Raw genomic sequence first — 13,017 nt, 5'->3', positions numbered from 1 at the left:
GACTGTCCCCTGCCACAAACCAACGGAATGGACCGAGGACACGGCCCCTCTGGGGACTCCCACACACAGCCAGGCCTGAGAGCCACAGTCCAGGGGCTCTCACAGGGAAACCCCAGACACTCTACCAGTGGTCAGAAAGGTAAAAGGGGAAAATGGGAGGTGGACACTCACTCACAACCATATGTTTCTCTTGTACCTACCATAACCGATGCTACAAAGATAGATGATCGAGGATTCAATAAATTATGGGTAAAATCTAGAATACAGAACTGGAGTGGCATTCCAGCCCAGAGAGCTTAAAATCAGATGAAAGGAGACGAAACTCAGGAGATGGGTTTCCCCATGGGGGTGGGCGGGGGAGAGGTACAATGTCCTAAGCTAGGGGTAGGCAAATGTTTGCTGAAAATGGCCAGAAGGAAAATATTTTTGGCTTTCCCAGACAAAAGGCAAAATTGAGGCTACTACATAGTTACTTACATAACAAAAAATAAATTTTCATGCATTTTGATAAAATTCAAAATAAAATAACCACTGAATGTATTTTTTGTGATACATATCTACTAATGAAAAGAACAGCGTTCTTTTTGAAAGGATAACATTTCACTTGACTGGGATTCAAATTTAGTGTACCCTCTCGTCAAACTATAGAGGTTCATCTATAAAAGCTAGCAGGCCACGCAAAACTGGTGGTGAGTGGGATCTGGCCCCAAGGCAACATCCTAAGCAATACTGCAAGGAGGTAAATTTCCCTGAGCCTCTCTGCTTTAGGCCTTCCTTCCCCATCATCGTACCTTATGTTACCATCCGTCTGATCAAAAATTACCAGTTTCCTGCCTCCTCGGACTCCTTCCTTCCCTGCATGGATTCTCTGCTTCATGTCATACAGATTATCTGAACATGGTGATGCTTTCAACCAACTTAAGAATTAGTTCCCCCAAAAGAACCTGTACTCAAGTCAAATACACAGGGAGCTTTTTTTTTTAAAAGATATATTCTTCCCTCCTAACTAATCCACTGTGGAGGAAGAGACAGTAAGAGTCACTCTGAGCTACATACCATGCAAACACCCACAATCAGTATCAGCAGCCCCGTCATCCAATCATCAGCTAAAGATGTAGGCTGGCAAGAAGTGAACCACAGATGTTCAAAACCCAGATCACAACACACTGTATCCCGTCAATTAAGGCTCTCATTCGAGCATGACATCATTTTGATCTAACACAAATTAAGCTCGACCGGCAGCAGAGATGTCTGAGCAAACACTGCACCTTCTGGGGACAGGTCTTCTGGCTTTCACTTTCTTCTGCTCTGGTTCACTCTCTGCACTGGTTCCTTGTTCCTGCTCATCTTCCGAGGGCTCCCGTTTCCATTTTTCTCTGTAATCAAAAGCAAAACAAAATGGATTTTTCCTACAAGAATTCTTCCAGGTTGTTTACCATGAATTTTGAACTAATTATCCAAAAGGCAGAACAGGTACATTTTAAATATTCTGCTACAAGAGATTTATTCTAGCTCCATCTACATTTTGGTTGCATTTTTTCCTGGACTATATTAATATCTTTTCTTAATTCATCTCTGGTAACAAAAATAACTGAAAATGGAAACTAAGAATGTTATTTTTTAAACTATTTGTTCTGGAAAAAAATGCTGTTAAATCTCTCATATTCTATTTTGATTTAACTACTATCACTGACCAGATTAAAGCCATAATATATACTCTATCAGTGGTTCTCAAATATTAGCATGTATCGGAACCACTTAAAGGGCTTAAAACAGATTTTTGAGCCACGGCCATAGTTTCTCATTTAGTAAGTCTAATGTGAGGCCTAAAAATTTTAACAAATTCACAGATGATGGTGAAACTGGTTAGAGACTTCTTTGAGAACTACTATAATAGATATTTTAGCATCTTTAGAATACATTTGAGGAAACAGTCCCTGAAGTTATTTTTCAATAATAAATGTACTACCTACTAAATTATCTGCTCAGCTAAAGGTGTAGTTTTTAGTAACTGTTAGGTGGTTCCTTTGCTCCTTGAGATCTTAGAAGGCTTGAAAGAGCCATATGCTATGGGAGTTCTACTATCCCAGTTTTCTCAAGTTTATCTGAAACCCAAACAACATATCACAGGACTCAGCTCATTTCTCACCTGCAGAGAAGAAGGAAGGGACACAGAACAGCTACCAAGCATGAGATGTTTGGGGGCAGGGAATTTACAGGCAAGTACCTAGGGTTTCTTAGTAAACAAAAGAATTACTACTGTGCCTCTTGGCCTGTGTACAGGAAATGAGGTTATGCTAAAGACAACTGTTGCAATATTGCAAAGTCCAATCAATATTCTTCAAGGAAGAATAGGTCAAAGGAATAGCAGAAGCTTGTTGCAAGAAGGTGGCTGATCTGCTGATTGCTGAGAACCTTCCTTAAAGGTGAAGAAACCACTCTACACCTGAATTAGTGTAGATTTTAGGGGAAAAAAATTCATGCCTTCCATGAAAAGGCAGAGGAGCACTTTTATGTACATTACTTAGGTTCTACTAGTGCTGTTTGTTCTAGATCAATTTCCCTAACAGGAGCTGACTCGTAGGCAGGGCCATTTTCTCAATTTGTACCAGAGCTTACTTAGCTCAAAGGTAGGTAAATAGAGATACTCCTTTGTTAAATAAAACAATAATTAAAAAATGAGCCATATCAGTCATTAGTCAGACAGGCAGGGTGCTTTTGGAAGCAAACGGGTGAGACACTAAGGTCTCTTAGCACTGTCCAGCATCCTTCAGTCTCTCTAAAACGAAGACCTTCTATCTAACTACACTCTGGGCATGTGTCTTATGCTCCTTCTGCGAGCCTAATACAATAAATGTTTGCTGACGAATCCAAGGAACAGAAAGTGACGATGAGCGGGAAAGAGATATATCCAGCAACAGGGAGACTTCAGTCTCTCTTGGACCAAGTCCAGAACAGCTGACCCTTGAGGAGGTGTTCACACTGTCACAATGGAGAGAAGTGGTTTCACAGGAAACAAGCTTGGAAGGACGTGAACGATGAAGACTTAAGGGACAGATGATCAGAAGACAAAGAGCCTCAGTCAGGTATTAGTTGTAATTTACATAACTCTGCCAGGAATTGAGACTCTAAATCAGGGCAGTTCTAGAATTTTCCACTTCGATTGCAGACTTATAGACTCATGGACAACCAGGAGGACTTAAGACTCTTCCAAAATGTACAAACACTGAGCGGATCTACTGGTCCGAAAGCCTCTTCCTAGAGGAGAAAACTAAAGCCCCGTGGGAACAAGTTAGGCAACGCATCACACCCCCTCCTCTGCTATGCTCACCCCTAGCCACCTGAAAACCCAAGAATCAGGAAAAATTACAGCCAGGCTTATACATTCTGAGAAGAGATGAACAACCAGAGGCTTAACAGGTCTGATTTTGTATGTATGTGCATTTGAAATTGTCTGGATTATTTTAAATTTTGTTTTACAATTTTCAACAACAGGATAAAAAAAAGTAAGTTAAGATCAGCAATATTAAGTCACTGTGTAGGAGGGGTGAGGTGGAAAGAGCGATCAGTTACAAGATTACTCCTCCGTGGTACGGGAACATCATGCTGTGTAAGTTCTAAGGTTTTAAAATGCTAATTAACATGATTCAGGGGAGTGAGCTCCTTCTAAGACTGTATTCTTCAAAAACGTCAGTGTCGAACACGCAAAGAAAGCCTGTGAAAAAGCTCTAGAGATTAAAGAAACCTGACGACTAATACAATACCTGAACCCGAACGGAAGCTTGCGGTGGAGGCGGAAAAATGCGGTGACAGACATTAGTGGGTCAAGTGGCAACAACGGGAATGTGAGTAAGAAGTATTCCGGCAACGCCAAATGTTTGTTAAACCTGGACTGTGCTTATGAAGAGACTGCGATTCGAAGGAAATGCGCACTGACGTGTTTAAGGGTAAAAGGCTACGATGTAGGAACGTACGCACGTTGTCGTAAATGGTTCAAGAGAAATACCGTGTGCGCACGCGTAAAGAGAACACCCGTGACAGCAAAGCGAAGGGGCCCCGATGGTGAGCAGGGGGAGGGCCGGGTAAAGCACCAGGCTCGCTTTGTGCTACTTCTATTCTCACGACTTCTCTCAAGCTTGAAACTAATTCCTCAAAAGCTGCTTTTAAAAAATTTCAGAATCTATGGTACAACCTGCAGGGTTTCAGGAAAGCGTGTTTCAGAATTCCCCGCCCTCTGAGTGAGACTCAACCCTGAAGCCCGCGTGCCACACACCGATTCTGTTACACCCGTGCAGATCGCAGAGGGCACCGTTGGCACTGGGCCCTGCCACCTGAGTCTTGGCAGCTGTATTCCTCCAAGTCATCGTACTAATTAAAATGACTCAGGAGAGCTCTCCAGGAGCCAGGCCCTCACCAGCTGCCCAGAGGATCGCAGGACGTGTGAGGCTGGCCTAGGGCCCCAGACTGCAGGGGTGAGGGGACCTCCTTGACTGTGGCAGGAAGAGCCCCCAGGAAGGAAGGCAGTACTACAGGCAACACATACTCCCTAACACCCGGGACTCGGAGGTTCTGCCCTGGGCAGACCTGTGAAAGCTGCCAACTCTGGAGAGCATTCAGGATTGACAGGAGGGAAAATGAGTAAAGACGCTGGTCAGAGGAGGAAGACTGATAAGCTGTACATGGCTGCAAACATGTGGGCTTCCGCACACCAGAGTACGGTCGTTAGAATGGGAAGTCCTGGGTTTCAGGCACAGCCCCACCTGGTCTCAGTCAAGAGACTAGCCGAACGCAGGCAGTCAGTGGAGGGGAGAGCATATTCCTGGACTTCCCAAAGGACCCCAGACGGCCATTAAGAACACTCTCCCCCAAGCAGCCCATCTGATTGGGGCAGAAACATCACCCTCTGAGATACCGAGAAATGCAGGCTTGCCTGCAGTTACTATTTCTCCAACTCTAACTAAATATTTAGAACACGAATGAAAATTGTATGTGCTCTAAGCAAAGCAGTATTAAACACCTGACTCGGCATACTTTCTAATAACTGTTAGGTCAGCAGAATTAGCATTACTCCATTTTGGACATGAGGAAATGGATTTTAAAAACTCAAATTACTTAGCCTTAGGCCAAAAACGTATTTAAGATTAATTACTAACATTTTGTAATAGAGAATACATAACTGGTGCTGTACTAAGGGCCACAGACAACTGCTCATCATGAAATCCCCTGAATTTGTGTGCAGTTTTGAATATTTACATTTTTCTGAAGAAACGAGCTATGGAATCCAGACTGTCAGAGGGATCCACATCCCTTCCAAAAAGATTTCTCTCCCCGAAAACCAAACAAAAAAAATCAAATACTTTTCAAAATTTTTAAATAAGAACTATATAATCTGTTATAAAGTTCACATTAAGCCCGAGAATTAAAATTGTCTATGAACTGCGATATTTAAATTAACGGAAATGACAATGTAAAATTTCACACTAAGACAGGTGTCCAACCAATATAATTCTGCCATGCCGACATAAAGGACAAACGGAAATGAAAAATCTGTTCCTTGCTTCATCAGAATAGAATACCAAATACCTATATATTTGGTATCTGTGCACAAAAAAATAACTGAGCTCATTTGGGGTAACTGGATGGAATAACCTGGGGTTTGCCCCCAAGGAGCCGCCCAAGCACGTGTGAAATACTTACATGTGCAAAACTGACCAGCCTGGGCTTCCAATGCTGCAGATCAAGCTGAACAGTGACCCAAGGTGACCTCAGACAGAGCAGCCTCTGGGACCGGGACAGGCTGCAGACAGTGACAGCGGTCCCAGAGACGCCGACACGCGCCACGCCACTAGGCTGCAGTTTCCCCGTGAAAGACTTACTGTTTTTTCAGCTGCCTCTGGCCTCTTCTTTTTGGGCTCCCACTGTCAGACCCGCTACTTGCCTTCAGTGGGTAAGGGGGAGAAATGATCGCAGACTTTAATTCACAGTTCTTAGGGACACCACCACCCCCTGGTTCAACGATCTACTCAATATGACATTATTCCACATGAGCTTTTAGACAGGAAGAAACCTACGCATATGTTCGGTGGTGCTCACCCTTCCTCAGCTTTGAAGATTAACTTCTGTCTGTCATTACCGCCTTATCTCTAACGCCAGGAACTATTTCCCTCCACTCGACTTCTAGAAGAGCACAGTCCCATAAAATTTTCTGGGATGATGGAAACGGTCTGTATCTGCAATGTCTAATATCGCAGCCAGCGGCCCTTGAAGTGTGGCTAGTATGACTAAGGAACGGGACTTTTTATTTCACTCGATTTTTATTTTAAAAGCCACTTATCTAGTGGTCACCATACTGGATCCTGCAGATGCAGAATATCCTATGGAAATGCCACAGCGGTTAGTGTGCCATCAGAGGCAGTGGCTACGGAACTATTTCATTTTAGACTCGTTAAAGAGCATGTTCAATCAAGAGCCGAAGGTGCTCTGCCAACACTGCTAGGCCAAAAAAGGCACCAGAACAGCTCTTTCTCCCCAAAATTAAGCAAAATGGCAAACCAGTCCGATCGCTCTTAGTCTTCTGCCCCACAATGTTAGTTTTTGTACAAAAGAGAAAAGAAAAAGATTTGCACGACTATGTGGCTGGTTCTAACACGCTGCTCAGTAACCTGGTCCTAGACACTATGGAAAAGGCCAGCCAGGGCAAACCAGCTCAGAGGTCACTCAAAACAAAACGCCATATGTGCAATGTGCACGTTACGGTCAATTGGCCTTTTAAAGTACATTTACTGAAACCCACTCTCAACTCGCTAACCTATGGCCATTAATATTCAGCTTTTATCAGAAGGATGATGTATTGTTAAGAATAGGAAAGTCCTCCTAAAATGCAGACAGGGGACATTACACTGAGAGACAAAAGAGCATCTCTCCAGAATGCAGTCTACAAATCTAATAGAGCGATAAGAATGCACAAAAGTATCACATAAACAAAGAGGTGAGAAAAGTCTGATTCTACAAAAACAACAGAACCAAGGAAACGATACTAATTTTAAAATCACCACTGTATTCAATCTCTCAATTAGATCAGAGTATGCATGAAACATTTTATACTGTACACTAAAAATAAGCCAGGAAACCAAATTTAAAGAAATTAGATAAAATAAAATACATTACTATGTCAAGCAAATTCTCTTTCCTTTCTCAGAAATAAATCTGAAACTACTTATACATTGTTATATTTGTTTACCAAACAAATTACTCATTTAACAAAATCCAGAAGATTGAGAAACTAGGTATTTAAAAACTTCTTGATACAATTTCACTATGAGAAACGTTTAAAAGAAAAAAAATGAGGCCAGTTCTGTTATACTCTGACACTTTACTGAAACATCTGCCATAAGCTCACAGTAGTCACTCAACTCCCGTGGCCTGAAGCTCAGTCTTCTTAATGGCAACACACACCGGAGTCAGAAAGGATGAGGTAAGATAAGGAGTTTAAATGTGTCCCCTTTAACAGTCTTTTTTTCTTACCTCCTCCTTAATATTAAATCGTGACGGTTCTTGTCTGCTTCGGTTTGACCGCCTAACCCCATAAACATCAGGGTATTCTTCCCACATCTGTAAAATTAACAGACCACGCATCAATCTTTTTTCTTGACCTCCATCTACTATTTTCATTTCTGGAACATGTATGTTAAGAGAATTCACATAACTAAATATCAAAAGGATTGTTTTGTTAGTTTTGTGTATGAGACTATAATAAGGTATTATCTTTAAAAAGAACAAGGCATATTACCCTAAAACATATTAAAGTTTAACAATGCCTCTACATTACTAATGGCTATTAGACTATACAGTATACTGCTTACCCATGATTAAAATATAAACTTACAGTTGAATAATATGGCAAGGCAAAAAGAACTGTTTCCATTAAAGATAAAGTATTTACTGATGAATTTTAAGTATCTAATACTTCGTGTATATTGACCCATCCAAGAAATAAGAAATAAGCAGGGCCCCACCACATCTAATTAAATAAGAATCAGGCTATGTGTATATTTCTTTAAATTTCTCAGCACATGTAACATGCCAGATACATGCAAATTAGGTATGTCTAACATTTGGCTAGAAGTTCTGAGAATAAGAACCACTGCTATTTCTCTAGCACATGTGATTTTATTTTCTAGCAGTAATAAATTTTGCTTTTTTATTTTTAGGAACCATCCTCACTAGTGATCAAAAAATAAAATTTAAAGGAGGAATCAGTTGGAGAGAAAATTTTTCTCACAATGCAGTAACATTATCTTAGTAAAGATTCAAATCAACAAATCTACAGAAAAGATGTACAAGGTCCCTCCTTCCACAATCTCATTAGGTTAGACTCTAATGATTAGAGTCTAACCCCTAATCTCACTGCTGCTGAGTATATCATGTGTTCTTTTAATAAAATCAATTACGTATAGGCAAAATTAATTTGAACAAATTGTGGAACACGGAAGTGAAAATGTTTAACAGGAATTAAATATGTAGAAGAGATGCTTGACAGCTAAGATTAGAAATGTGGGTTTGTCATCAAAATGCAGGTGACAGCTAATGTCATGAAAATATTTGGAAAGAGGGGAAGCCGCTGAGATACATGATGTGTGCAAGTGGACCCTGAAAAGACAAAGTTGATGAAAGACGATCCAGAAAAAAACAATGTCACTAAGCCAAGGGAGGACACTCAACAGTGCCTTAAAAAAAAAAAAGGAAGCTACAGAAAAACAAGGTCTCCAAAGAAAACTAGCGAGATGTTCCACGAAATAGGCATTTTAGAACTAGAACCCACTGTAATCGTGTAATCCAGTGTCTTCAGTTTATGAAGGTGAAAAATCCATAACGACCTTAGAATAATCTCAGAATCGGAAGACGAAAGGTCCAAATGAATGGAGTTAGGAATAACCAAGTGGTAAGAATCTAGGGCAAAGAGGAAGCAAATGCAGAACACTGAACCCTGGCAGAGACAGAAGACAAAGAGCTTTACTCTAACCTGTCTGCCATCTCCACCTCCGCCCTTTTTGAACTTCTGCTAAAGCTATGGAACTTTTTCAGCAAAGGTATGTACAGAGCTTTTATTAACAGGAGTGGCTAAAATATTTAAGTGACACTATGTCAATTAGTTTTATCATTTAAATACTAGGCATTCACGCTCAACTGTTGGAACTTCATTACAGTACATACTGTAATTCAGACAGCCTGAAATCATCTTGCATTCCTATTTGTCCTTCTGATATGTAATTCAACTCTTCGATGAAAAAGCTACCAAGGGACAGAAAACGAAGCCTTCCTGAGAAGTCTCCTTTTTTAGAAAAACAATCATTCAAGTCACAATCCAATCTTTCTAACTGGCTGTTATGTCCATCCAAGCGTTAATTTTTTTTAACTTTTTAGAACTGATCACCTTAACTTTAAAAGTATATTTTAATATTTCTGCCTGACGCTGTACTTCTATCTTGAAATTATAACGACTCCCCTCCTTTCTTACCTTTTTAAATGAAATTACATATGTACAGTCTTAAAGTTAACAGTTGTGAATCCTATAGTTTCCTTTCATCTCTACAAGAAACTCTCCACCGTACAGAAGAAAAACTAAAAGCCAGACTGATTTGTCCATTATACTTCATTCGAACATGTGTCGTGGTCTTCTGGAATAAGCACCTGATCTAGAGTGCACAGGAAACCAGGCCTAGACATCAGGCTGTGAAAATCACCACGCCAAGGCCTCTGCCACAAGTCTGGATGGTCCATCCCTGAGTTTAAAGACACTCAGAGCAAGACCTGTAAGCAAGAACTTCTGCATGCACGGTCTTTGATTTTGTTTTGTTTTCCTCACATGCAGGGTCTTTCTGAATGAATGAAATAAGTCACCACTTGACTTGCCTCTTGTGAAAGGTCCACCCAACACAGTGAGCGGGCAACGAGTCACAGCACTCGAGTGTCTGAAGGTCACGTCATTGGTGACGCACTGCTTGGCAAGGACAACTCGCACTTTCCCAGCCCCAGCTCTACCATCACAGTGCCCAACTTCCCACCAGTTCCTAAGGGGCACTTAACAAGAAACGGTTATGCTGGGAACAGAAGAACCTAATTTAGCATAGTTCATCCCAATTTTGCCTCAAGAGTCAAAACCAGTTTTGCATTGTTTTTTAATTTCATGTTTCTTGAAACTATTCTACAGAACTTGCAGGTAATTTAAAACTGTACTACTATGAAAACCTGAGTTTGCAGATATAGGTTTGCATCTTAGAATAAAAACTGACTTAGCATAAAGTTTTTAATTTCTTTAGACATTATTAAATTTCTAAAAGCAATATTATTTTGCATTTTCAGTGATCAAAATATAATTCTCTCAAAATGGGGTTTTAAATGATCAACTGTATTCTTATGATTAAAAGTCAGTAATTCTTTCCAAAAGGAATGCATCCCAAAGTTTGGGCATCAATGAGAAAAATGCCACACAACTTCATTTTTGATGTTTTGCATACTTGGCTGGAAGACGTCAGGCAAAGAATATCTACATGCCTAGGCATGGATTAACTTTTTCTCTGTAAGAAGTATCTCTTCCGTTCTTCTGATCACAAAAACTACCCTTATTCTTAAACTGTGATTATCCAACACTACGCTTTACAACTGCATTTCACTGTCAATCTGACAGAATCATCTGTCAATGATTCTCTCTGGTTTTATACAGTTACATAAAAAAAATATTAACCACCTTTTTAAAAATGTTAAAAACCAAACTTACAGAAATTTGTCCTTTTGCCCTAAAATTTGACGGTGCATGTAATTATTTTCTTTATAGCCTATATCTACTATATCAATTAGCAAGGGGAAAAGCAGTCTCCATTCATATCCAGAGAGAGTATATTTGGAAAGGTAACTGTAGTTTTCCTTATCAAGACACATTAATGAGTCTTCCTAGGGAATAGAGATCTGCCACCTGACCCCGGCCAGTGGCCTGCTTGTACTGGACAGCATAGGAGATACCTTCTTCACGTCGGCTATCCGCTCCTTCTTAGAGGCTGGCTTCTCTTTGGCTTCTGGAAGGACTGGCTGGGATTTGGAACCTGCCGATTCACTCTCAGATTCCGACGGACTCTCTGAAGACTCAGAACTGCTATTTGACTCGCTGCCATGTCCACTTCCCGGATCGCTGCCTTGCTCACTCTCCGACTGGCTGCCTGAGTCTGAACCCGAAGCTTCTTCAGATGCTGAGTGACTTATTATTTTTTTTAAAAGAAAAGATTTTAAAAGATTTAAAAACTGCCACATAAATCTGTTTTTACAAATCTTAGCAGTAAAATGACAGTGGATAGTAGTTTTGATAATAAAAGATCAAACCTCCCAAATTAACTTTGATATCCCTATATTGCAATAATATTACTATCAATCTCAATATTCCTACTGGCTACCACCCTGAGTGCTCACACGATGCCATATACCAGCTAATTTATATAGATTAGCTCTTTCACAAAAACTCAGAAGGGAGATACTAGTCTCTCCTCCATTCAGATAAAAAAAAAAAAAAAGGCCTGAAGCTTGGAGGTACAAGTAACTCTCCCAAATAACAGGTAGGATTTTAAACCAAGCTGATCTGTCTGAATCCACTACATCTTATTTGTTTTATATCATGCCTCCCTCCCTCAAGACAAAAACAAAAACAAAACAAAACACAAACCTAAAACACCAACCAACACAGAAGAAACCAAAACCAAGGCAGGGTTACCCAAAAAAGAAAGAATGTAATCTGGTTGCAATTATCCAGTGTTCTCAACAACAGGTGCAAATCAGATTTGTCTGGGTAGCTATATAAATACACACGTTAACCTCAAACCAGAGATCTTGCCTGGGAATCTCCTGTATTGAGTCCCAGATCTGGTAGACCTATCTGGACAAAATAAACAAAAAGAACCATTCTGACTCTAAGGTGAAGGCCTAATCCGATACAGACCTCTACTTCCTACCACACACCCCTGGCCCTTCCTCATATTCCAAACACTCCTCAGGGAAGTAACCTAAGGCAGGTGACAGAAGCAGCCACAAAACAGGAACGACAAAAGGCTGAGGAAGGATTTTCAACCATCTAAGGGGGACCAGGCATTACGCTATCACATGTGTATCACTGTGCTTATTCCCCAGAACAAATCTATTAGGCATTATTATCCCCACATGAAAGGTGAAAAAACTGAGATGTTTTAAGTAACCTGGTCAATGACAAAACCAGAAGTGTGAGGGTAGGGGGAAAGCGGGGACTGCACCCCAAGTCTGGCTATAAAGTGCAAACTGTATTTTACCACGGGGGGTAACAAAACCTTAGAGATTCGGAAAATAAATCTTATCCCTGTTACATCATGTCCAAAACTAGTCATGCATCCCTGGAATGGTGACTTGCTACTATCAAGGCCTCACTATACTTACTGACACAGTAAAAGCTGACTAAAGGCATCTGAAGTCACTTATTCTCTACCTGTAACCAATCAGAAGGTGGTCATCAGGCAAGAGAAAAGACGAAGGCTAGAGAGCACAGTTAAAAGTGTAGGCTCTGGCACCCACGGGTTGAGCCTCAACCCTAGATCATCTCTAGCCTGTGCCATCCTCTGTGACATTACCAGAGGGGTCATGAGAGCATCATCAAATGACAGCTAAATGCCAAAGCTTTTTATCCAAACATTACAAATTTCAGAATTTCACACCCACGCTCAGATTCCCCTAACAAAGTTCTTCCCAGCTCAGCCCCTACTGGTGACCCTAACAAAGTTCCTCCCAGCTCAGCCCCCACTGGTGACCCTAACAAAGTTCCTCCCAGCTCAGCCCCCACTGGTGAGCCAGCACCACACAATTCACGGCTCTAGTTGGGATTTACTAAGTTGCACTTCCACCGCTGCTCACGCACAGAAAGGGACAGAGGCAGCTCCAGAATTTCCTTGTCAAGGATTTAGAAGGAGCAGCCTGCTTGATAGGGCTGTAAGGGATGACCTGGAAGCT

At 41.0% G+C, this 13,017-nt stretch overlaps 1 protein-coding gene across 18 annotated transcripts in view; it reads right to left on the bottom strand.

Moving 5' to 3' along the window:
• CHD2 (chromodomain helicase DNA binding protein 2) overlaps positions 1-13,017 on the bottom strand; it is an 89,721-nt gene that overhangs the window by 61,481 nt on the left and 15,223 nt on the right. For 11 of the 18 annotated variants that reach the window (XR_005648917.1, XR_005648915.1, XR_005648916.1 and 8 more), the window contains 4 exons: positions 11,020-11,251; positions 7,525-7,611; positions 5,877-5,938; positions 1,269-1,376 (listed from right to left, as the gene is read on the bottom strand). Coding sequence is in view for 14 of the 18 variants with exons in the window: in XM_039844016.1 (XP_039699950.1) it covers positions 1,269-1,376; positions 5,877-5,938; positions 7,525-7,611; positions 11,020-11,251 (489 nt within the window). In the remaining 4 variants the exon portion in view is untranslated. Of the gene's footprint in view, positions 1-1,268; positions 1,377-5,876; positions 5,939-7,524; positions 7,612-11,019; positions 11,252-13,017 lie in introns of those variants that run through there. The other 7 variants (XM_039844017.1, XM_039844019.1, XM_039844020.1 and 4 more) reach the window with 4 other exon arrangements.

The sequence above is a fragment of the Pteropus medius genome, unplaced genomic scaffold (assembly GCF_902729225.1).
Source record: "Pteropus medius unplaced genomic scaffold, Ma_sr-lr_union100, whole genome shotgun sequence".
Lineage (NCBI taxonomy): Eukaryota > Metazoa > Chordata > Mammalia > Chiroptera > Pteropodidae > Pteropus > Pteropus medius.
Note: the sequence above shows the minus strand (reverse complement) of the source record. Positions and strands in the feature narration are given on the sequence as shown.